General features: G+C 47.5%; 2 protein-coding genes across 6 annotated transcripts in view; both read right to left on the bottom strand.

Annotated features, from left to right (window-relative positions):
* Positions 1–11026: 11026 nt before the first annotated feature.
* Positions 11027–14798, bottom strand: HMGN2 (high mobility group nucleosomal binding domain 2). Its single transcript, XM_067724952.1, has 6 exons — positions 14589–14798; positions 13541–13585; positions 13309–13338; positions 12892–12942; positions 12363–12458; positions 11027–11867 (listed from the first exon to the last, which is right to left on the bottom strand). The coding sequence occupies exons 1-6, from the start codon at positions 14601–14603 to the stop codon at positions 11832–11834; spliced, it is 273 nt and encodes a 90-aa protein (XP_067581053.1). The 5' UTR covers positions 14604–14798; the 3' UTR covers positions 11027–11831.
* Positions 14799–15929: 1131 nt separating this feature from the next.
* The window catches only part of DHDDS (dehydrodolichyl diphosphate synthase subunit), a 28420-nt gene continuing 21163 nt past the window's right edge, over positions 15930–23186 (bottom strand). For 3 of the 5 annotated variants that reach the window (XM_067724944.1, XM_067724948.1, XM_067724949.1), the window contains exon 9: positions 15930–18231. In XM_067724944.1, coding sequence (XP_067581045.1) covers positions 17992–18231 — 240 coding nt within the window. In that variant the 3' untranslated portion in view covers positions 15930–17991. The remainder of the gene's footprint in view (positions 18232–23186) is intronic. The other 2 variants (XR_010940489.1, XM_067724950.1) reach the window with 2 other exon arrangements.

Raw genomic sequence — 23186 nt, 5'->3', positions numbered from 1 at the left:
ATCCAAAGTATCACTGTAACATGAAATCAATATAAAAATTATTAATGAGATAGCTTCCATTCTTTTTCTCCTACTAAGTCTTCGAAATCTGGTATTTTACACCTATAGCACATTTGAGCTATACAACAATATCTCAAGCAAAGTAATAAAGTAAAACATAGTTCTACCAAAAAATAAAGTGGTATTTAGCAAACAAATATTTTTAAATTTAATTAAAATTAAATAAAAATTTAAACTTAGTTCCTCAGTAACACCAGCCACATTTCAAGAGCTGAGTAGCCACATGTGGCTAGTGGCTATCAGGTTGGGACAGCAAAGATATAAGGTGCCCAGCACAAGCTAAGTTCTTAAGAAGTTCAGCCATTATTACTGGTGATCTGGAAGATGTCTGTGCTTTAGGTTGAGTGAAACCAGCCAGTCACTGACCACTGGGTACAACATGATTTCACTTGTGCAAACAAAAAAAAAAACCCACCTCCAAACTATATATGTTAAATATGTAACCCAGATGTATGCAGAAGCCTCCTTATGAGAGCTCCGATCCCAGTCCATGAGAGCAGCAGGAAAAAATGAAACGTACCACCACAGATGCCTGCTGAGGAGGGTGGGCCCAGGACAATGGAAGGCCTTTGTGTTGGCTCCACGAGGAGCTGGGGAGCTGAACTGCTTGGGTAAGGGAAGGAGGAGAATTTGAATTTCCCGAGTCAGGGAAGAATGGGCGAGGGGCAAGATGGTGGGATGTATGGGGCAAAGGACCAGGCGGGGGGTATTTCTTATCGGCAGGGGTGGCTGAAAGGACTTTGAACCCGAGATGATGCTTAAAATTGGTTGCTGCATGGGGTACAATGTGAACCCTTCAAGGAACCCCCAAACCCTTTGTGAATTCTAGTTGGCTGACCGACCAATGTCCTGGGTGCATGAGTTTCAGGGTAGAATCCAGAAAGGGGTTGAGCTTCTCACCTGGATCAGAGAAAAGAGACGGCAAGGGTAGAACCAAGGCTGGAGACGGAGGAGACAGGAGACTGGACACATTCGGGCCCACCTCTTTCCCCCCATGCCTTTCTTGGGGCTCAAGGGGTCCGCACCAACATGGTCGTGGCTGCCTCTGGGAGGACAGTGGGTTTGGGGAGGTGACGGGGATTTTCATGGTTCCTCTATGTTTCTAATCTTTGAATTGTTTCAAAGAATATTTTTATAGTGAGCAGGCAATACATTTATGTTTAGAAGGCAAAGAAAACACTCCCCTCACACCTCCCTCCCAGCCCATTCAAGGAATACACGGGCTGTGTGGAAAATTTAGAACATATGGGCAAGCAGGTAAGAATAAGAAACAAAAGTCATTGTTGACTCCGCTGCCCAGCAGTGACCACTGTGTCCTCAACTGCTAAAACTCTCTGGGGAAGCATCCAGCCTCTGGCTGGTCCTCTGCCACGCAGGCCCTGTCAGGGCCCCACCATTTCCCCCAGCTCCAGAGCAGCCAAAGGTCAGAGTAGCCAAGAAGGTTCCTTTTGGGCCCAGGGACAGAGAGGGATCTGGGCCCCTGTGCTGGGAGTGGAAATGGGGTCCTTGCTTGGGCATGGTGCCTGCTGGGCTCAACTGGGGCTATGCCAGGAGCATGGGAGCAGTGCCCACCTGTGGCACCACGGACACTGCCTTCTCCCAGCACAGAGGTCAGGAGTTTGGACAACTTACTAACTGCTCTGGGCTTCAGTGTTCTTTTTTGTAAAATACTGTTGTGTGGGTTTGAGATAATGTATGTCGTACATTTAGCACAAAGTGATCTTAGTAAGAATAAAAACATTCCAGAAACTAGTCTTTGCTCAGCTAAACCTCCAGCCCTGGTAAAGGAAGTGAGAGGGGGTAAAGTTTTTTTCTGTTAAACATAGTGGGTAAGAGATGGGGTCCCAAGGGCCAGTTTTGTCTGATAGCAGCAGAAGGAGACAGAGTTACTGGCGACCCCATGTGGGGCGGTAGCACCAGCAGGGAAGCTGGATACATTCAGAGGTTCAGTGGTAGAAAAAATGGTGGGTGGTGGGGTGGGAGTTGGCAGCTTTAAGGGCTGGGGCATATCATGCAGACTAGACCAGTGAAGGCAGGTGTAGATTCTGGTCTTCACTCTGCCATCAGTGTGGCCCAGGGAGAGCTCCCGGGGACTCAGAATAGTGTGGAGATTTCTAACGCAGCCTTCTGGCTCAGACCACCCAAGTTCAAGTCAGATTTAGTCACTTGCCAATTATGCAATTTTGGGCAAGTTACTTTAACTCTCCTGTGCCTCAATTCTCCCATCCATAAAATGGGAACAATGATGTTACTAGGTTGTAAGAATTAAATAATTCAAATAAAGAGTTTAGGAGAGTATCAGGCTTATAGAGACCTCAGTAAGGATGCAGAGTTGTTGCTATTTCCTTTATGCATCATTAAGAGTGGAAGGTGATCCTTGGGGTTCTTTCTGATTCTTTCAAGTGTTTGACCCAGACTTCTTAGAAGGTGATTTAAGATCCGTCCCTCCTGTTCAGTTCTACCTGTGGCCCTGAAGAAGATAAAGTTTTTGAATAACTGAGAAAAACGTTCTCTACTCCCTGCATTTTTGTGGGAAAACGAAGAGCACGTTTCTGCTGTGGTCAGTCAATAATGCTTCAGCCTTCCCGTCTAGAGCTCAGTCCAGGCTGACAGTTTACATTCACATTTCCAAGCTCAACTCGTTCATTCACACTGCAGATTAAATGTTGTCTGAGCCAGTTTGCAGGACAGAGCCATGGTTTGGGATACAGGGGCTCTGGAGCCAGATGGGCCTGTGCTGGACTCCTGGCTGTGCCACTATAGCACGTGTGACCTCGTAAGGCCACAACTTCTCTGAGACTCAGTTTTTTCACCTATAAAGTCGAGAAATTAATTCCCACCTCTCATTAATGTGAGGATAAAATGAAACAATATATGGAATCAGGGCTGTTTTCAGCTACAAGTAACAGATTACCTGACAAAAATAAAGGCGTCTCATTATCTCACAGAAGTATCTGGAGTTTAGCAGCTATAAAATGAGCTCACCAGCTCAGTGCTGTCCCAGGCTGTCTGCTCTGTCATCCCCTGTGTATTGGCAACATTTGGCTTTATGGTCACAAACTAGTTGCTGCAACTCCAAGATTCACATTGCCATAGGCCACCACCCAAGGAGGGAGTAAGCAGGGGGAAGACAGCAACAAGTTTTTCTCCTTTAGAAACTTTCTTCCTCAAACTTTAGTGGACATGAGAATCAGCTGAAGAGATTTTTAAATCACAGAGTCCTGAGCCCCTTCTCAAGCAATCTGAGTCTGTGGGTCTGGGGTAGGACTCCAGACCTGCACTGCTCACAAGTTCACAGGTATTCTGAGGCACTGCCCCAGAGAGTGTTAATAGTGGCTTGGACTGGGGTTGTGTCTTACCCTGGCATTAACCTTCTTCCTTGAGAAAGAAAAGGCTGAGGAAAGGATTAAAGTGCTGATCCTTTACTTGGGAGATGCAAGCCCAGGGTGACGAGGGTGAGGAAAAGGAAAGATGCAGAGCCATGAAATGGGATGCATTACACACTGGCTACTGCTTCCCAACAAGCTGCAGAGACACAACAGGACATTCAGAGGGTGTTATCTGCTTGGCACAAGAGCCTTTCCTGGAAGAGCTTAAAGGAGGAAACTTGGAGGCAGACAGAGGTGTTTACCAGCCCAGTTCCCTCCCCTTTCATCGCCTCTTTGCTATCTTTCAACTTCTGCCTCTGGGGAGCTAATGACTCCACAGTTCTGGACCAAATCAACCAGCCACTTGGCTGCCTTTTAGGAAGCCAGATCTCATGGCCCAGGAGTGGTCTTTCATCCAAGTCTGCAAGTGGAGGGCTGGCTTGGTGCAGGTGGGATCCAAATGAGAGCTGAAGAGGCAGCTGAGGAACCTCATAGAGTCTGCGTCCACTATAGGTAGGATGATGTACACTGGTTGGGTCCAAAACAGATTTTAAAAATTGAGCCAATAGAATTTTATCAATGGATTGATCATGAATGGACTGATGGACTGGGAGAGAGAAATTAAGGTTTTGGTGGACGATGGTGCCACTTACTTAGATGGGGAAAGCCTGAGGGAAAGATTCTTTGTTAGGAAAATTAATAAATTTTTGTTAGATTGGTGAAGTCTATTAAGTGGTCTAAGTCTGGATCTGAGGGGAGAGGTTCTGTCTGGAGATAAGAATTTGAGTCACTGTCACGTAGATGGTACTTAAAATCAGAACACTGGTTGTGGACACCTAAGAGGTTCGTTGAGAGGAAAAAGGAGATAGGGGAGAATTTTTGACTCTGGCAATATGTACACCACTGTGGCCTGTTTAACAGGTGGGGGAGAGGCAAAATCCTCCTTACTGGAGTGGGTTGAGGAGAGACTGCGGGGAGAGAAAGTGGTGATGGAGAAAACAGACTTCCTTGAGTAGTTTTGCTGTGAAGCGGAGCAGAAAAATGGGGTGGTGGCTCAAGAGGGCCAAGGGAAGATGCTTTTGAGGTTTGGTGTGTTTGCCCACAGGAATGATCCAGTAGAGGAGAAATGGATAAGGCAAGAGAAAAAGGGGACACCTGCATGGGTTTAGTCTTAGAGGAGCTGAGAGGGATGGATCTGGATGACAAGTTGAAGGCTTGGACTTAGAGAAGAGAGGTCTACCCCCATAAGAGGAGGGGATGCAGGTGGTAGGGGAGGAGGTGGGAAGATGAGGGGGCTCCTCTCGACTGCATCTTCCATGACTATGAAACTTGAGGGGAAGTCACCGATGAGGATGGAGATGGGGTGTTGCAGAGGGGAGATGAGGTAAAGGTGTGGAACAGGTTATCTGAGAGAGGAAAGGTGAATCTTTTAGGGAAATGTAACGGGGGGGTTGGCAGTGTTTGGGGCCCATTTGAAATGTGGTCTTAACTGTGAAGTGAGTCCAGCTGCACAGCAGTGGGTGTTTTCTGCAGCGTTCAGCTGTCTGCATGCACATACTGGCTAAGTGCTGGGTGAGATGACGGAGGTGGGAGAAGGGAGCTGAGTGTGGCTTCAATGCTGGGCAATGCAACCTAACTTGGGTGAGAAATGAAGACATTAAGAGAGGAGGTGACTGGTGGAGAAAGAGTGAAAAAAGTCAGTGAATTGGGAGGTTGGGCTGGAAGAGACTAAGGTTATTATATAAAGGCACCAATATAAAGTTAACCACTGAGCAAAAACACACACCTTTCTCAACAACAAAACCAAACAGCTAAAAAAAAAAAAACTAAAAGAGAAAAAATATATACTACATAAGAACTATATACAAAAAACTTGAAATACATGTAAATATAACACAAAACAATATGATGAATGCTGCTGTAAAAGGAGTGAGGGATCTGTCACACATCTCCAGATTATACTGTTAAGTGAATAAGCAAGGTGGAGAAATGTATGCTATCTTTATATAAGAAAGGGGGAATATAACATTATTTATCTGTTAGAGGGCATAAGGCAGAGAATGATAAAGGAACAGAAACTAGACTTCTCTGACTACATCTTGTTTTGTAGATTAGACCTGGAACTATATAATTACTTCACATAAGCAAAATTAAACTAGGTAATTCCCTGGCAGTCCAGTGGTTAGGACTCCATGCTTCCACTGCAGGGGGCATGGGTTCAATCCCTGGTCAAGAAACTAAGATCCTGTAAGCCTCACGGTGCAAGAAAAAAAAAAAAAAATTAAACTAAAAAATTCTTAAAGAATGTAAAAATAAAACAGGTTAATAATATAAATGTGTATCCAGGTAGGGGCAAGCCACACAGAGAGGAAGTATACTAAGTAAGTTTAAAACCAATTGCAATATGAGACCCTGTTTGGATTCTCAAACAAAAAAATTACTTAAAAAAAAAAAAAAGGGCTTCCCTGGTGGCGCAGTGGTTGAGAATCCGCCTGCCAATGCAGGGGACACAGGTTCGATCCCTGGTCCGGGAAGATCCCACATGCCGCGGAGCAACTAAGCCCGTGCACCACAACTACTGAGGAGCCTGTGCTCTAGAGCCCGTGAGCCACAACTACTGAGCCCACATGCCACAACTACTGAAGCCCACGCACCTAGAGTCCGTGCTCCACAATGAGAGAAGCGACTGCAATGAGAAGTCTGCCCACTGCAACAAAGAGTAGCCCCTACTTGCCGCAACAAAGACCCAACACAGCCAAAAATAAATAAGTAAATTTATTTAAATAAAAAGACACTTAGAAATTTGAGAACTTGAGTATTTCATAATATTAAGGAATTAATGTTTTTGATATGCTACTGGTATAGTGAGTATTTTAAAAAGTCCATATTCTTTAAAGATATATACTGAAGTATTAATGGATGAAATATGATGTCAGGTTATAGTAAAAGGAGTAAGCAGACAGTGGTATTAAATAAAACAAGACTGGCCACGAGTTGATAATTACAGAAGCTATGTGACAGGTACATGGGGGTTTGTTACATTATTCCAGTTTTGCACATATTTAAAATTTTCCATGACAAAAAAAATGAAAAAAATTTTTCCCAAAGTTCACCATGATTTAGGCACTCACTGGAAATGAGTGATAATGGGGAGGGAGGTGGGCATCTGGGCTAACTTTCAGGATGATTGCTTGAGGGATGGAATGCTTTTACCAGATGTGGGACCAGCAGGGGACATCAGTTTGTGAAGAACAAGATGAGTTCCATTTTGGTCACGCTGAATTTGGGGTCCTGTGGTATGTCTAGGTGGGATTGCACAGGAAGTTGGTGGAAACACTAAACTCAAGAGAGATGTGGGGGCTTCCCTGGTGGCGCAGTGGTTAAGAATCCGCCTGCCAATGCAGGGGACACAGGTTCAAGCCCTGGTTGGGGAAGATCCCATATGCTGCAGAGCAACTAAGCCCATGTGCCCCAACTACTGAGCCTGCGCTCTAGAGCTTGTGTGTCACAACTACCGAGCCCATGTGCCACAACTACTGAAGCCTGCGCGCCTAGAGAGCCCATGCTCTGCAACGAGAAGCCACCGCAATGAGAAGCCCGCACAAGACCCAACGCAACCAAAAATGAAAATTAAATATATATATATATACATACATATATATATATATATATATAAATTTGGGCTTCCCTGGTGGCGCAGTGGTTGAGAGTCCACCTGCTGATGCAGGGGACACGGGTTTGTGCCCCGGTCTGGGAATATCCCGCATGCCGCGAAGCGGCTGGGCCCATTACCCATGGCCGCTGAGCCTGCGCGTCCGGAGCCTGTGCTCCGCAAAGGGAGAGTGAGAGGCCCGCGTACCGCAAAAGAAAATTTAAAAAAAAAAAAAAAAAAAAGAGGGAATGCTTGGACCTCTCACCATATACAAAAATTAACTCAAAATGGTTCAAAAACCTAAATTTAAGAGCTAAAATTACTTAAAACTCTTAGGAGACATAAGTGTAAATCTTTATGACCTTGGACTAGGCAATGGTGGATTTAGATATGACACCAAAGGACAAGCAACCAAAAATAAAACAGGCTAAGACTCCATGCTCCCAATGCAGGGGGCCCAGGTTCAATCCCTGGTCAGGGAACTAGATCCAACATGCTGCAACTAAAGATCCTGCATGTTGCAACTAAGACCCGATGCAACCAAATAAATAAATATTTTTAAATGGGCAAAGGATTTCAATAAACATTTCTCAAAAAAAAAAAAAAAAAGGAATTCCCTGGTGGTCTGGTGGTTAGGACTCCATGCTTCCAACTGCAGGTTCAATCCTTGGTCAGGGAACTAGGATCCCACATGCCATGTGGCAAAAAAAAACCCCACAAATAGCCAATAAGCACCTGAAAAGATGCTCAACATCCTAGTCATTAGGGAAATGCAAATCAATACCACAATGAAATATCACTGCATACCCACCAGGATGCCTATAATAAAACAGAAAAGTATGTGTTGACAAGGATGTGGGGAAACTGGAACCCTCATACATCACTGGTAGGAATGTAAAATGGCACGGCTGCTTTGGAAAACTGTTGGTTCCTCAAAAAGTTAAGAGATGCCATATGGCCCAGCAATTCCACTCCTATGTATATACCCCAAAGAACTGGAAACATGTTCACACAGAAATTTGTACACAATACTCATAGCAGTATTCGTAATAGCCAAAGGGTGGAAACAACCTGAACGTCCAACTCATCAATGGATAAAATATGGTATATCATCCATACAATGGACATTTGGCAATAAAATGAAGTACATACTTCCCTCGTGGCGCAGTGGTTAAGAATCCGCCTGCCAAGGCAAGGGACACGGGTTCAAGCCCTGGTCTGGGAAGATCCCACATGACGCAACTAAGTCCGTGTGCCACAACTGCTGAGCCTGCACGAGTCTGTGCTCCACAACGAGAAGCCACCGAAATGAGAAGCCTGCGCACCGCAGTGAAGAGTAGCCCCCGCTCACCGCAACTAGAGAAAGCCCGTGCGCAGCAACGAAGACCCAACGTAGCCAAAAAAAAAAAATTAAAAAGTAAAGACAATGTGGATTAGTGGTTGCCTAGGGCTGGGAGGAGAGGGAATGGGGAACAACTGCTAATAGGTATGAGGTTTCTTTCTGGAGTGCTAAGAATACTCTGGAATTATTGGTAATTGTTGCACAACTTGTGAGTATTCTAAAAACCACTGAACTACAGGCTTTGACATGGTGAATTTCATGGTGTCTGAATTATTTCTCAACTTAAAATAAAGGTGGGAGGCTTGTGCTCAGCAGTGTCAAATACTGCACTCAAGCCACGCAAGGTGAGGCTTGGAGACATCACGGGAACCGAGTGCAGCAGTGATTGTCCACTCAACCCTTCTTCTGTCATCATCTATCCCTTCCCAATTCAATTTCAATAATTCTGGCTGAATCCGAAACAGATTCTGTGGTTTCATCCCTCTTGCCACGATTGGTTTAAGACTGGGCAGGTGACCTACTTCTGCCCAATTAGACACAAGCTACTAAGGCACTTCTGGGAAATAATTCATTATTCTTTTTTTTACCACACCAAGCAGCATGCGGGATCTCAGTTCCCCGGCCAAGAATCACCAGGGAAGTCCTGCATAATTCACTCTTCTTAAGGAGAAAAAAAGAAACAGTCTTCTGCCTCTGGACACTGGTGTCAAGTTGAGGTCTGGAGCAGCTGACTTGGAGGCTGAGGTGGGTGGACAACATTCTGAGAGCGGCAGAGCAGCAAAGTTGGAAATAACCACCCGGGTCCTTAGAACCACTCTACCTCAGTACTTCTCTTAGGGAATAAATCCTCCTGTTTTAGCCGTTTGATTTTTTTTTAATTTAAAGAGCCAAAGCACAGTCGCCAGTAACTCTTCCCAAATGGGCTTGGAGACAGGACTAAGGGGAAGGGAATCCATTTTTATATTCTGATTATTTTTAGTTCAGGTCAGGACTGCCACTGATCAAACTATTATGGCTGTCGTAAATGTCCTCACCAGGTTTTCACATTTGGTTTCTTGATTTTTAAGCCCAGGCACTCTCATGGTCCACAGCCAGTCAAATCGGCAAATATTTTCTGGGAAGGAAAAAAAAGTTCAAGTTCACTCTTCTCATCCTAATTTCTAGGTAACACAAAAAAATGGTTACTACTGAGTATAACCCAAGCCAGTCACTTCATATCTGAATGTGTTTCTTAGCTATCAAATGGGGGTAATACCTACACAGGATTGACCCTAAGATTAAAGGAGAGCATCTGGCCGAACTTCTAGCATGGTCCATGGCTCAACACGTCTCGACAACCTGAACTCTTAACAAATACTAATGAGATAACCCCAACTGTGGCTTTCCTCAAATCCTGCAACTTCTGTGCAAGTAACAAGTTGCCATACCCCCACTCCTAACAGCTGTATCAGGCTCCACTCCGGAAGATGACACCATCCCCGAATAAAAATTAACAACCTACATCCTAGAACTGTTTCAGCAATAATGGAAGCAAATGCCTGGAAATTGCCCAAGTGGGTAAACGTTACTTTATCCAAAAAGTGCCCCTTAAAAGTCGAACTCAGAAATTATTTTTGACTAAAGTTGGCGGTTTGAACCAGGACTCTGCTACTCATTAGATGTACTCATAACTGCTTCTCTTTAGATGTACACATACCCTTGAACAAGTCTCTTCATGTGAGCCGTTTCCTCATCGGTAAAAAGGGTGTTAAACACTTGCATTACACAACTATCTCAAAACTGAAGATTGGAGATAATACACAGAAAACTTATCAATGAAGAGCTTAACTGATATGAAAGCTCTACCGTTTTGACTAAAGGGATAAACAAAGCAATGTAAGAGTTTTTTTTTAAAATAGCCTCCAATTTACTTTATTCCTCTCAAACAACAGGTGACCCATGAAAGCAAATTCAAACTGCAAGCATCAATTTATTACAAGTTCTATTTCCTAACGTAACTTCTTGCTATTTCCCTAGAGGAAAGGGGTTCTCTGAAGGGTCTCCAGAATAAGGCAATCAGCAAAGTCCCCATTAATGTCTTTGCTTTCGGAGCTAGAGCAGTTTACCAACAAGGACAAGAATTTAACCAATTCACAGAAGATTTGCAGGTCTGCTCAACAGCAGGGCGCCATCTGCCTTACACATCTTATGGCCAACCGTGTAGACACACAGGCATTTTCTTCTCACACAAGGACTATACAGCCGTTATCTATTAACGTGCTAATTTTACAGAGATCTTAAATGTGAATGAAGTGGAAAGGCTCTTGTACCATCAGCTGCCAGGCCCAAACCTCAGATCTACCAAATACCTGCATTTAAAAATACACTTCAGGTAGTGCTACATAACCAAGTACAGAAACCACTTCTCTGCTCCCAGCCTCTCACCACCTGTCTACTCCTGGGATCTTTCCCAAGTCCACGTAGCACTGTGTTCTACAGATGGACCATAAAGACTGACTGTACATGGAACCTCTACACCTCACACCAGAATGCATCCTGTCCCAAGAGACTTGGAGAAACCAGGCTCCCCCACTCCTGGGAAAAGATTAGAGGCAGCATTCCAAGTCAAACTGTATCCAGCTTTATTAAAGATACTTTTCATAAACAATCATGGTATTTCAGGCAGGACATGGGCAGACAATCGTTAACAGTATACAACTTTCAAACTCCCTTTTGCAATGGACTACCAAAATCAGAAAGCCACTATAAAACCCCATGAAGTCTTCATGTGATGCTCTGAACAGGGAAAGTTTAGAGTGAGGGTTGACATTTCACATTTAGTATGTTGTTTAACAACTTTTCACAAGCCGACCCTGACTTTCAGGAAATGAAAATGGCAAAAGTATCAATCTGAAGATCCACAATCTAAAAAAGGAACCGCTGCTCTTTTGAGGGACGCCATCTCAATGGTGACAATGCAAAGTCCAGATTGCCTGACACACTGGTAACCAATTTTTGGGGGTCAGGTTCCAACAGGTCTCTGGGTTTAAGGGAGTCAAGTCTATGCTGAAGGTGGAGAGGGAGAAGAGAACATAAAAACTAACTGTAGTTTCCACACCACAAGGCATTTGTGCCAAGGTGGCTACTGTGTGTCAGTATCAAGGAACCCCCTCCTTCCTGGGAACCAAGAGGAAGTCTCTCAAAACCAGACGGGAAAGGTGTTTTTCTCCCATGTCAATCCAGCTTCAGAGACAATCTATTAGTGACATGTGCTCTTCCCCCAAAAAACAATGAAGTGTTCTGTATGCTAACAACATAGCTTAAAAAAAAAAAAGTAAAACAAAATTCTGCATTTTTATAAAACTTGATAAAAAATAGTATTTCAAACTGTACAGTCACCAGAAGTACACAGTTATCAAAAATGCACACTTCACTTGGCATCTCCAGCACCTTCAGCTTTCTGTGCCTAAAAGAAAAAACAGACAGATGAATACAATATATAGATGTGGAAACTATCTTCATTTATATTTCATTTATAGCATTACTTTGCTCCCAGGCCAAAGTTCAGGTTTTAAGTACTTTGACACTGAGACTCAGTACTTCTTTTGAAAATGACTTGGCAGGTAACTTTGCTAAGTCACTTCCCCTCTGGACCTTACTGTAAAATTGGGGAAGGGGGCACACCAGTATTACAAGATCTGAGGTTATTCCCAACTTGAAAACCATGGTGTAGCATGAGCGCGACACCTAACGACAGGACAAGGCTCATACCACAGCTCTCTTTATTGGACGGCAGAGCCTTCAAGAATCCAGATTAAACTCACAGGAAAAAACCACAAGCAAACTCCAGACTAAAAGGTGCACTTGGAGTGATACAGATGTAAGAAAAAGGCCATAAAAGCTTTTGGGATCATTAACTGATTGAATGGGCAGACTTAACATAAAGTGAAAATAGTTGTACCTGGTCTGTTTTGGCATCTCCATTTTCTGCAGGATTATTCCCATCCTTGCCAGCATCAGCTTTCCCCTTTTTCCCTTTGGGTACCTTCTCTCCCTTCTAAAATGGGGGGATGGGGGGAAAAAAGCTGTTTCTCCTCATTTCATATCACCGGGATACAAGTCTACAAAGCTCTGCACAAAGTAGGGTTGTTGATCAAATATAAGATACACAAATAAACTACATACCCTCCCCCATTCATAAAAACAAGGCCAAACTGTGGTCTTCAATACACGGAATTCTTTATCTGAATGTAAATAATAGAATAAGACAGCTTAAACACTTGCACTTGTTTAATACCCAAGTGTACAGTTTCCTGTAAATTGAAGACAGAGTTCTTGGTTAAGGACCAGTCCTATTAACTCTGTCAAATCTCAACTCTGTGTCAACAGATGAAGTTGTTATATAGCAGGTCTCCCTGTCAGCAACATGGGAAACTGTTCAGGCTTTTATGTAAATCCTAGATGCATGTTTGTCTCACCGTCCTACTCACCTTTGCAGGGGCCTTTTTAGGCTTGGGCTCTGGCTTTGGAGGAACAGGTTTCTTTTATTTGGGGGAGAAAAGGAAAGCAGAGAACATCAGTACAATGGACCAAAGAAAACAACCCACAACCAAACCACAGCACCACTGGCATAGAACTTTCTCCTACTTTGTAAAGTTTGTGGCGGGCTTTCCATTAGAACTTCATATCTTCAGAAACCCACTCAAGTAACACTCGGAAGTGTCCCACTTTGGCTACAGCCATCACAATTTCAGAACGAGCAAATTCCAAATGGGCAAGAGTCCATAGCAGAGTAAGTCATTCAATACCAGCCACTGACCGTAATTCATGGGAAGCAAAGGGAACCGTTTTTCAATGCTTTTTAGTTTCAGGGAATAATATGAAAATTTAAAAGCAGACACACTTACAGCAGATAACCTTGCAGATCTTCTCTGTGGCTATTTAAAAAAAAATAAAGAAAATTACAAATAGGACAGTTGAACCACTTAAATACAAAAAAGTTTTGCACCTGAACTGTTCTAGACTATAGGAAGTAAAGAGAGCTTACTGAGGCAAATTCAGGACTATGAATATGGTTAATTACCACTAAAGGAGCCCAAGGCTTTGTGAGACTCCAAAAGCAGTGAGAATAAGACTTACTTCATCCTTCACCTTGGTTTTATCTCCTTTAGCATCCCCTTCAGCCTATAAAAAACAAGCAAAAGCTAAGAAAGCTGCAGTTTCTGAAGCAGTTCTTAATGATTCAGTAAACTTAACGAAGTCCTAAAGGGGGGAGAAAAAAAATCGAAGGGAATCTTGCACACAACTTTCCTAAGACATACAAATCCTCAGTTTGTAGCATCCCCAGCTCCTATGCAAATCCCCGAAATGCTCAGAAAGCGCTAGGAACGCTGTTATGTGTCAGCCTCACACCCGGTCTGGCTCATAACGCGCAGGGACGGCGGGGCCCCGCGAAGCGCGCGCAAAGCTGGAGCGAGGCGCGCGAAGCGCAGCCCGCGCCGCCGCGCCAGGCAGAAGCAACAGCTGTACTAGGAGCAAACAAACCCCTCCGGAGGCGGGGCCCGAGCGCCGTTGCCATGGCAGCCGTCGAGGGCGGGAGACGGGAGGAGCACGCAGCCGGGGGAACTCGTGGGCGGCAGCGGCGCGCACCGGGGCGAGTCTCGTGCGCGGGGGCCGTGGGCGGCGCGCGGTGGAGGTGGGGCCACACTGCGAAGTCCCGCCCCCAGGGAAGAAGGCCCCGCCCCCTCACGGCGGCGGTTTTTTGGCGGCAGCGCGTTCCCCCGCCCGCCAACCCCGAATGCCGCCTTCCCGCCCTTTCGGGTTTGAATTGCCCGCCCGCGGGGAAGGGGGGGGGCTAGCGATGGGGGGAGGGGACGCGGGGCGGGCACGTCGAGCCCAAGGGGAGCGGGATAAACAGCCGCCAACATGGCTCCTCCCGCCGCGGCCGCCGCTCCTCCAATATGGCCTCTGGCGCCCGCGGGCAGCCAAGCAGCGCAGGGTTAGCCCGGGGCCGCCTGACACCGCCTCGAGCTACCGCGCCGGGGGGCTGAGTCTGCTCCAGCTCGCCGCTGATTTGCGCTTCCCAAAGCCGGGGAAGCGGCGGCGGCTGCTGCATTGGTGGTGGTGGTGGTGGCGGCGGTGGTGGCGGCGGCGGCGGCCCAGCGCCTGGGGCCCTCGCGCCACGTACCTTTCTCTTGGGCATGGTGGCGACGGCGGCGGGACGTATGCGCTGGACACGGGGATGCAGTGGCTCGCGGCTTTGGCCAGTCCAAGGGTCGCTCTCGCCTCTTCTTCACACTGCTCGGGCTCCGGGGGGTTTATAAAGTTTTTATAGCGCTGGGAGCCCCGGACCGGTTAGAACCGGATTTCACCTCCCGCCGCCGTTCATTGGCCCAGCTGGGGTCACGTGGGCGGGGTTTAAACTCACCTCCTCTGGAGGGAGTGAGGAGGGGGGTATGGGGGGGAGGGCGCGCGAGACGGCGGCGCGCCTAGGGGGTGGGGGCGCAGTGGGGGAGGCGCGCGTCGAGGGCAATAAATGAGGGAGGGTGGTGCGACTCGGCGGGCTCTGGGTTTCGGCTCCCGCCAAGAGCTGGCTTTTCCAAACTACCAAGTTCCTTCCACCTTATGCAACCGAGCTACCCACTTCTCCAAGCCATGCGACACTTAGGGCGCATCTCAGCCGCTTTCCTTCCTGTTCCCGCTGGGGGCCCCAGAAAAAGGGTTTGCTAGGCCTGGCCGCACTGCCCTTCGCCGCCGGAGGCGGGAGGAAGCGCGCGGCTTGGAGGCACAGGCTGCAGTTCCCAGGGCCAAGGCTGACGCTGAAGTGGGGAAAGAGCGGGCAAGCCAGCTCGGCGCAGCCGGACGTGCATCCTTCCAGGCTGCCACTCGGAGGACGCCTCTCGGGCACCTCACCTGGAAGGCGGTCCACTCGAGGTGGGGTGGGGGTTCCAGGGGGAGACTTTACACGCAGAGGTGCCTTTCGGGTGCAGTGGGGCAGGTAGGAGCTGTCCTTTCAGCACCCGTTGCTCAGCCGCCTCCCCAAACACCAACGAAGCCCCCCCAAAGCCTGTCGGGTGGATGGCTCTCCTAGGTCCTTGTATTCCTGGACCTCAGAACCCCGCCACCGAATGACGGAGAGTGGCCGCCAAGAAGGCCTACTAGCACTCCCCTCCCTCTAATCTTTACCCGCTACGGAGACATGAAGCTCAGCTGCCCCCACCCGATGCAGCCTCTAACCCTGGGCGCTGCAGACGCAGCTGGCGAAATCCCTCCTTCCACACTGGCAGGCTGGCTGGCTTCCTTTCACTTGCGCGAGGGAAAAGGAGGGTGGAGGAAAGCGTCCGGGCATTAGGAAACAAGTAGAGGTACAGGGGTTGCGATGGAAAAAGGCCTCTTCCAGTGGCTCCCCCACCCCGTCCCCAAAGCTAGGGATCCTGGAGGTAGCCAAGTGCACCTGAGGAAGGTAGACAATTGCTGCAGCAAAACATGATTTTCTGTTGCACTGTTCGCAAACAAGTTTTACATCTAAGAATTTTAAAAATTCTATTTGACACCCGAGAGAACGCAACACGATAAATATCCTCAACTGGGGGGGGGGGTTGGCTCACAGGTGGGAAGACATTTAAATAGGTCTCACCTAATTTCTTGAGGCAAGGGTTGAGCTGGTTTGTACAAATCACACCGGTAGAAAGCAATCACTGTGAGTTCATATCAACTATTTGCAGCCCCTGTTCCTGAGCAGCAGCGATCCCTCCGCCTCTTCTCCTTTCCACCCCTTAGAGGCAGCCACTCCTCACCCCTCCCCACTGTGTACCTTTCCCAGAATACAGGACCTCAGGCCAAAGATACCAGCCCCATTAATCACCTCTGCTGTACCCCAATCATAGTAGGGAAAGTCAGACCCAGAAAGGAGATAGGACTCAACAACCATGCTCACAGGGCAGATTCCATTTGCTGCCTCCAGCCCCTCATTCCCGCCTTAATTGTAGGGCTCTGCATTATAGCCGCATTAATTCATGCCTCCCTAATTAAGGCTGTCAACAGCCCCCTTGTAAAGCTGGAAAATGTACAGCACCTGCTCTCTGGGAACCCCGTGCCAGGGATTGGTAGTGGGTAGTGCCAGGTGTGTGAGGGGGACTTGCCAAAGGGTGCATTGATTGGCTTCTCAATCGCAGTGCCGGGCATTTATGTTTGATTCTGGGAGCAGGGAAGATGCCCAAAGGGTCTCTTGTGCCAGGTATCCAGGCACAGAAAGGGGAGGAGACTGGCGTATAGGGAAGTTACAGGTTTTAAAGAATATGCTCTTAGCACTGCTTGCAAGATCCTACCTCTCCCCTAGAGGGAGGTGCTGGGAAACAGTTTGCAGAAAGTAAAACGGGAAGACTAAACAGAGTAGCCTTTGGTTGGTATTACCCGCTGGTGCTTGCTGCTTTGGGGCACCTGAAGCACAGAGCTGCTCAGACAGCTCTTCAAAGGCACTAATCCTCTCAGCAGCTCTGCAGCGAGGCCTGGCAGGGAGAGGTAAGGAAAAGGACACGGCCCTTGACTTGGCCCTCTTCTCCCTGCTGGGCAACCTTGGCCCTCACAAGCTGAGACTCTGCCATGCTGGGAATAAATCATCTCACGGTCTACTTAGGGGGACAGGTCAAAAGCTGAGAAAAGCCTCAAAGGCTGTTGAGGTGGGAAGCAGAGTCCGAGATGCTGAGGGCAGGAGGCAGTCAGTTGGGAGAAGTGCTTGTTTCTGTGCTCTTGGTCCTGATGTGATCCAGGGAAGGTGGCCTGTGCTGGATTAGATTCACCAGGGCCTATAGGTCTTCTGTTACTCTGTAGCCATGGAGGGGACCGGTCTCACTGGGGAGTGGAGCCTGGCCCCATGCCCTGCAAGAGGAGAAAAGCTTGTGTGGGCTGAGTCGACAATAGGTAATTGGATTGTAATCACCCGCCTGGCTTCCGCGCACCATTGGGGGCGCTGCTTTCAGTGAGCAGTCAGCACTGTATGGTGGGAGGGGGTAGAGATTCAATAGCAAATCCCAGGTGGACAGCCAAGGGGGAGGAGCAGCAGATGGGCAACTTTTCTTTCTGTCTCTCCCTCCCCTTCCTTGCCTAAATAACGCTGGCTGCCTATTAGCTATTTACCAGCAGATCCAAGGTGGGTCCACATCTTTTGTGAAGACTAAGATGGATGGGTAAAGGGCTAAGGTTTTGGGGAGAACTCTTCCCCGAAATTCTTTGTGTTGAAGGATGTGCTGGTGGAAAAAGAAAGTGCACCTAGGAGTACAGGTAGAGGTGGCAAAGATGGAAGAGCTGGGGCCCTCTGCTCTCTGAACCTATTTGTGATCAGAGTTTGACCTGGATCAGAGTTTGGGTTTAGTGTACTTGTGAGAGACTCTCACCCTCAACCCTCTCCAGGGGCACTGTCCCAGGCAGCCCAAAGATGTCTATGGCCAGCAAACCTGGCCTCTGGGGCTCCCTTGCCAAGCAAAGGAAACACAATTCATCATCAGGAGGGAGGTACCTTTCACCAAGAAAAGAAAGGGGAGTGGGGCCCTGGAGGCAGAGGGCAGGGCAAAGTGGCAGGAGGCCAGCCTCACTCAGGCTGATGCAGTGCCCAGACGTGCCAGCCAGTCAGCCCGCTTGAGTTCTAAGGCCTGCAGGAAGCCTTGGACCCGCTCTTCTCGTCTGGCTGAGAGTTTGTGCAAGCGTGTCCGTCGGAGCTGGGCGTCCCCACTGGCCTGGAGCCCCTCTTGCAGCAGCTGTTCTGTCACTGCAGCCTGGTCCCTCTCCAGCTGCTGCCTCTTCCGATCCTCTGCATACATGTCTCGGGCCTTCTGCTAGAGAAAAGTGGGGATTGGGGTGGGGAGATCATTTTTAGGCGTGGGTGGAATTGGGATGGAGGAGGTAAGGGTGGGGCACAGGACGGGCCAAGTTAAGTGGAACAGTGGGAAGTCTGTAGCAGATCTGGAAAGGTTTGGGAGTAGGTGTGCAATGGGTGGTGCCCATGTTGTATAGGCAGGGCAGTGGCAGTTCTGGATCCATCTTGGTTTGTTTTGGGTGGGAGTTTCTATATTTCTTGAAATTCTTCTCAGGTTTGCACTTGGAAGGGAACAAGGCAAATGTGGGTGTGACTTCTGGTTCCCCCACCACCTAGCTTTGTGGCTTTGGGCAAATCCTCTCCTAACCTCACTTCTTCATCTGTAAAGCGGGGTTGTGCCTACCTTGAAGAGTGGTTTTAAGGATTAGAGATAATGTATGCAAAACCCCTCCAGCATATTAGCAGGCTCTCAAACAGAAACAGCAATTTTACAAGTTATCACTCTGATGCAAGGAAGGTTCTATTCCTGCCTGGGGCATATGCAGTGGGTCATTTCTTTGGTTTCCCAGGTCACTCTAAGGGTGCCATCCTCCCAACTGCCTAAAGTTATCTTTCAGAGTCTGGATCCAGAACTGCCTCTCATATGGAGACCAGGCTGACTCGTGCAGCAAATGGCCCTCCTGTGAACATTATGAGAAGCAGGTTCAGCTTTCTTAAGCCACTTACTTCATCCTGCCTCTAGAATAGGCATTAGTGTCCACAGTCCACATTTTCTGTTAGAAAAATGAACCCTTGAAGGCTCAGTGGAGCCCTCAGGCTCCTGGAACCAGTTCTGACACCAGGTAAGTGATTATACTCCTTGGCAGCACTTCTCATACCCTGTGTGTGTCTTCAGACAAACCATAAACTCCTAGAGGACAGAGACTGTGGCTTTTCCTTTCTGGCACTTGGGGCACCCTGTACATGTGAAATGCTCAGTACACTGACTGTATGATCCCAGGAGGACAAGGAGGATGCTCCTGGCACAGAAGGGGAAAACCCTTTTGGAGCAGAACCAAGGCCTTGCTGTGCCTCACTGATGCTCTGCTCCTGCCACTCTAAAGGGCTGCAGAACCTTAGCACCAGAGTCCCTCCTGCCAAACCTATTCCATGTGTGAGAAACTCCCATTTTGCTGCCGATTTGGTATCCTATACCCTTTGTGACCCTTACCACATTCTACCTTGTACTGTGGTATCTGGGTACCTGTCTGTGTCCTACTCAGCCTGTGAACACCTGGATTGCTTTGTTTTAATCCTTTAAGGAGTATCTTACATGTACACAAGCACTTCATCTGTTGTCTCACTTGACCCTCCCAAAAGAGCTACGGAGGTGCTGGAGACAGACATGGAGGTTCAGAGTAGGGAAGTGATTTGCTAGGGTCTCTCAGCAATAAAGACTTACTGCATGAATAAAGATGACAAATGAAAAATCTGGAAAATCCCCCCTCCAGGCTGTTGAATGATCCAAGGCATTCAAGGATACTCTTCTGCTATGATAACGAACTCCCATGTGGAGCTATGAAGACTAAAACAAGCTTAAAAAGTTGCTGTAAGGGTCTTCATCTTGTTAGAAGGGCTTCTTCCTGGCCTTAGTCAGGAGGAACCCTGGGTCCTACATACAAGACTTTATTGGGGGTATGGAAATGCACAGGACATAGTCACCGCGATCCATGTGCCTACAGGCTGAGTAGGACACAGAGATGTACCCAAATACCATAATACAAGGTGGAATGTGGTAAGGATCATCATGGAGGTAAGAGAAAGGGCCATGCAGTTCAGAGGAAAGAAACTGTGGTTGATGAAGGTCAAGGGGGCAGTGAAATCTCATGGTCAGGCAGAATCTGAGCTGAGCTTTAACCAACGGGGAAGATTCAGATAAAGGTAAAGTGTATGGGGGGAGGAGAATATCAGCGGGGGAATAATGGGCTACTATAGATCACTCAGGAAATCAAAGAGCGTGATCAGGCCAGTGTGAGTCTGCCTGGAATACTGGGTTTGAGAAGTTTCTGTCCAGAGGACTCCCTCACCTCTCCAAACCTCTTTCTTCATCTGCAAAATGGGGACGATAGTGTCCACATCACTGGGTGGTTTGAGGAAAAATGAGATAATGAATGCCCAATCTGGTGCCTGGCTATTAACAGTTAGCCCTTCTTCTGTCACCACTGCTTGTGGATAGGGCTAAGTAGGCTAAGTCCTGGCTGAACAGGAAGGAGGAGGGCACCGAGCCACAGAAGGAGGAAATGCGGAGCTGGTTAAAATTGCTCCATGAGGCTCAGGCTTTTTCCAAATGGCAGCCCTAGACTGAGTGCTGAGCAGGGAGGCTGCAGCCAAGCAGACCCTGGCCCCTAATTTGCCAGGAATCAGCGATTCACTGTTAGGATGACAGAGTCAGGGGAGCTCGTAAAGACCATGAGCTCTAGCCTTCTCATTGTACAGACAAGGACACCAAGGTCCTTGTCTTGGTCCTTGTCAAGGCTGAGGTGGGGAGGGGCCTGGCCTAGGTCACACAGTGGTTTGAAGTTCCCTTGGTTTCTCCACTAAGATAACTTTTTTTTTTTTTGCGGTACGCAGGCCTCTCACTGCTGTGGCCTCTCCCGTTGCGGAGCACACGCTCCGGACACACAGGCTCAGTGGCCATGGCTCACGCACCCAGCCACTCCGCGGCATGTGGGATCTTCCCAGACCGGGGCACGAACCCGCGTCCCCTGCATCGGCAGGAGGACTCTCAACCACTGCGCCACCAGGGAAGCCCTAAGATAACTTCGTGAAAGATCTTTGGGAAATGTGTTTCGTGCCTCTGGATAAGCTGTACTTTCTAGGGGTGGAGTGGGGAACCAGTGGCCTGCATCTGGGCACCTCTGTGCAACCTCCACATGGTCTAGATCTACCTCCCTATCTCAAAGGTGTTGTAAGTTCTTCTCAGGTACTCAGCCTCTGAAAATCTAGGCTAATGGAAGTCCTAATAGTCAATTTCTCTCTCCCTGACCATACTGTCTACTTTCCCTGTATAATGACCTATCAGGGGAGAGGGCGTTAATAATTACCTTAGACACTTCTTATGCAGACCTTATGTGGTCTTGGTGTCAGGGCTCCAAGGAGCTCCTTTTGAGAAATGGGGCCTGAACCTATTAATATAAATCTCTCCTGGGCATTAAGCCTCTCTGCTCTTGTTCTCTCCTCAGCAGAATTAGAGAACAAGATGTAATAGCCCCTCCAGTATATAAACCCTCAAGTCCTCTGACCTCACTGGGGCATGGAGAGGATGCAGGTCTTGGGTTTCAAAACATTCATTAGCTAATGACAAGTCTTCCCAAAAGTCCCCATTTGCCACAATCAATATGCCCAGGTCAGTGGCATGGGGGGGTGCATTTCTGAGGGTTGTTAGAGACAGTACCTCTTGCTGGAAACATGATGTTTTGACGAGCACCCAGAGTCTCCCTGCTAAGGGAACTGTACTGGCGATGGGATGAGCGGGATGCTAAGTGTCTGTGGTTTTTCTGGAGACAGATGAAGTCTGAAGAGCCCAGAGACATACATTGTGAACGATATTGGCCACCAGTCTCTGAAAATGAACTCTGTTCCAGCGCTTTTAGTGTATTAGCTTACTGAAGACTTATCACAAACCTGTGAGGCAGGTATTATTATTATCATTACTCCCCTCATTTTACAGAGGAGAAAAGTGATTCTCTGAAGGGTTAAGTAATTGCCCAGTCAGTCACACAGCTAGAAGGCTGTGCCATGACTCAAAGTCAGGAATGTCTGAGACAATAGCTGAAGTTATTAACTTCTCTTGAGAAGAAGATAGTGACTACCTGAAGAGCACTAGAAATAAAATGGTTGATTGTTCCACCCTGGCGTTTAACCTCTGACAAATGCATCAAAGGAAGTTTAGTGGGAATATGTATATTCTCCCTCTATATCATTACAGATTAAGTGGACCGAACACTTATTCCTCATCTCTGTCAAAGATCCCCCCCATGGACCTACCATCCATGCAGCCTGTAACTGAGGATCAGTGGCTCTGTACTGCTGCCCACCCCTTCCTTGCCCTAATTTTCTATCTGTCCTACTGTGTCATAGTCGAGATTTCTTCCATTTGCCAGCCCCCATTCTCTAAGACTGATGGGTGACCACCTGGAAACTGCCATGGTCCCTTCAGATACCAAGGTCTAGCCTCCAACAATTTGTAGCTGAGTCCCTGTTTCCATTAGCATCCATCAGCTGCCCTCATCCCAGTGAGCTACTATAGATCAAGAACCCAACTCCCTGCCCTGGCTTCCTGCAGGGAATGGGGACATACTGGGCTGGGCTTAGAGACAGAGCAGCTCAGAATTTAACAATGGGAATTTGGGAGATGGGTCAAGAACACAGATGTGGAGGCAGAATACCAAAGGGTTTGGGAACAAGGAACTGTGAAGAGTCCAGTTTGGTGATGATACAGGATACATACAAGGGAGATATTAGAAAGATCAGCTCTCTGGTCTGAGGCCAAACTGGCCAGGATGTTGTCAGTCTGGATTGTACGCTTAGTGCTTCTGCTGAGGTGCTAAGATTTCTAGAAACAGAGTTTGAGGGCTCCTGGGTAGAGGAAATCTGGCCAAAACCTCTATGAGGTCTGCTGAAAAAAGGTTCAGGGCAGTCAGCATCTCTGTTATTACTTTGGTTTCCTCACTCTAAAAATGGGGGCAATTAATAATAGTATCTACCTTACAGAACTACATAGAATATAAGTAAAAGGATGCCTGATACGTAAGAACTCAATAAATGTTTGAAATTATGATTCTTAGGTACCAAATGAAACTCTTAATGGCTGTCCTCAAACACGTTCCACCCCATCCTAGGAAACGGCAGAGCCATCTACCCAGCTGCCCAGGCCAAAACCTAAATGTTTTGGTTCCTAATAACATTAACATTTTACTCATTTGTTTTATCCTA

This window comes from Pseudorca crassidens, chromosome 2 (assembly GCF_039906515.1).
Source record: "Pseudorca crassidens isolate mPseCra1 chromosome 2, mPseCra1.hap1, whole genome shotgun sequence".
In the NCBI taxonomy this organism is placed as follows: Eukaryota; Metazoa; Chordata; class Mammalia; order Artiodactyla; family Delphinidae; genus Pseudorca; species Pseudorca crassidens.
The sequence above is the reverse complement of the archived record's forward strand: the minus strand, read 5'-3'. Positions and strand labels throughout refer to the sequence as shown.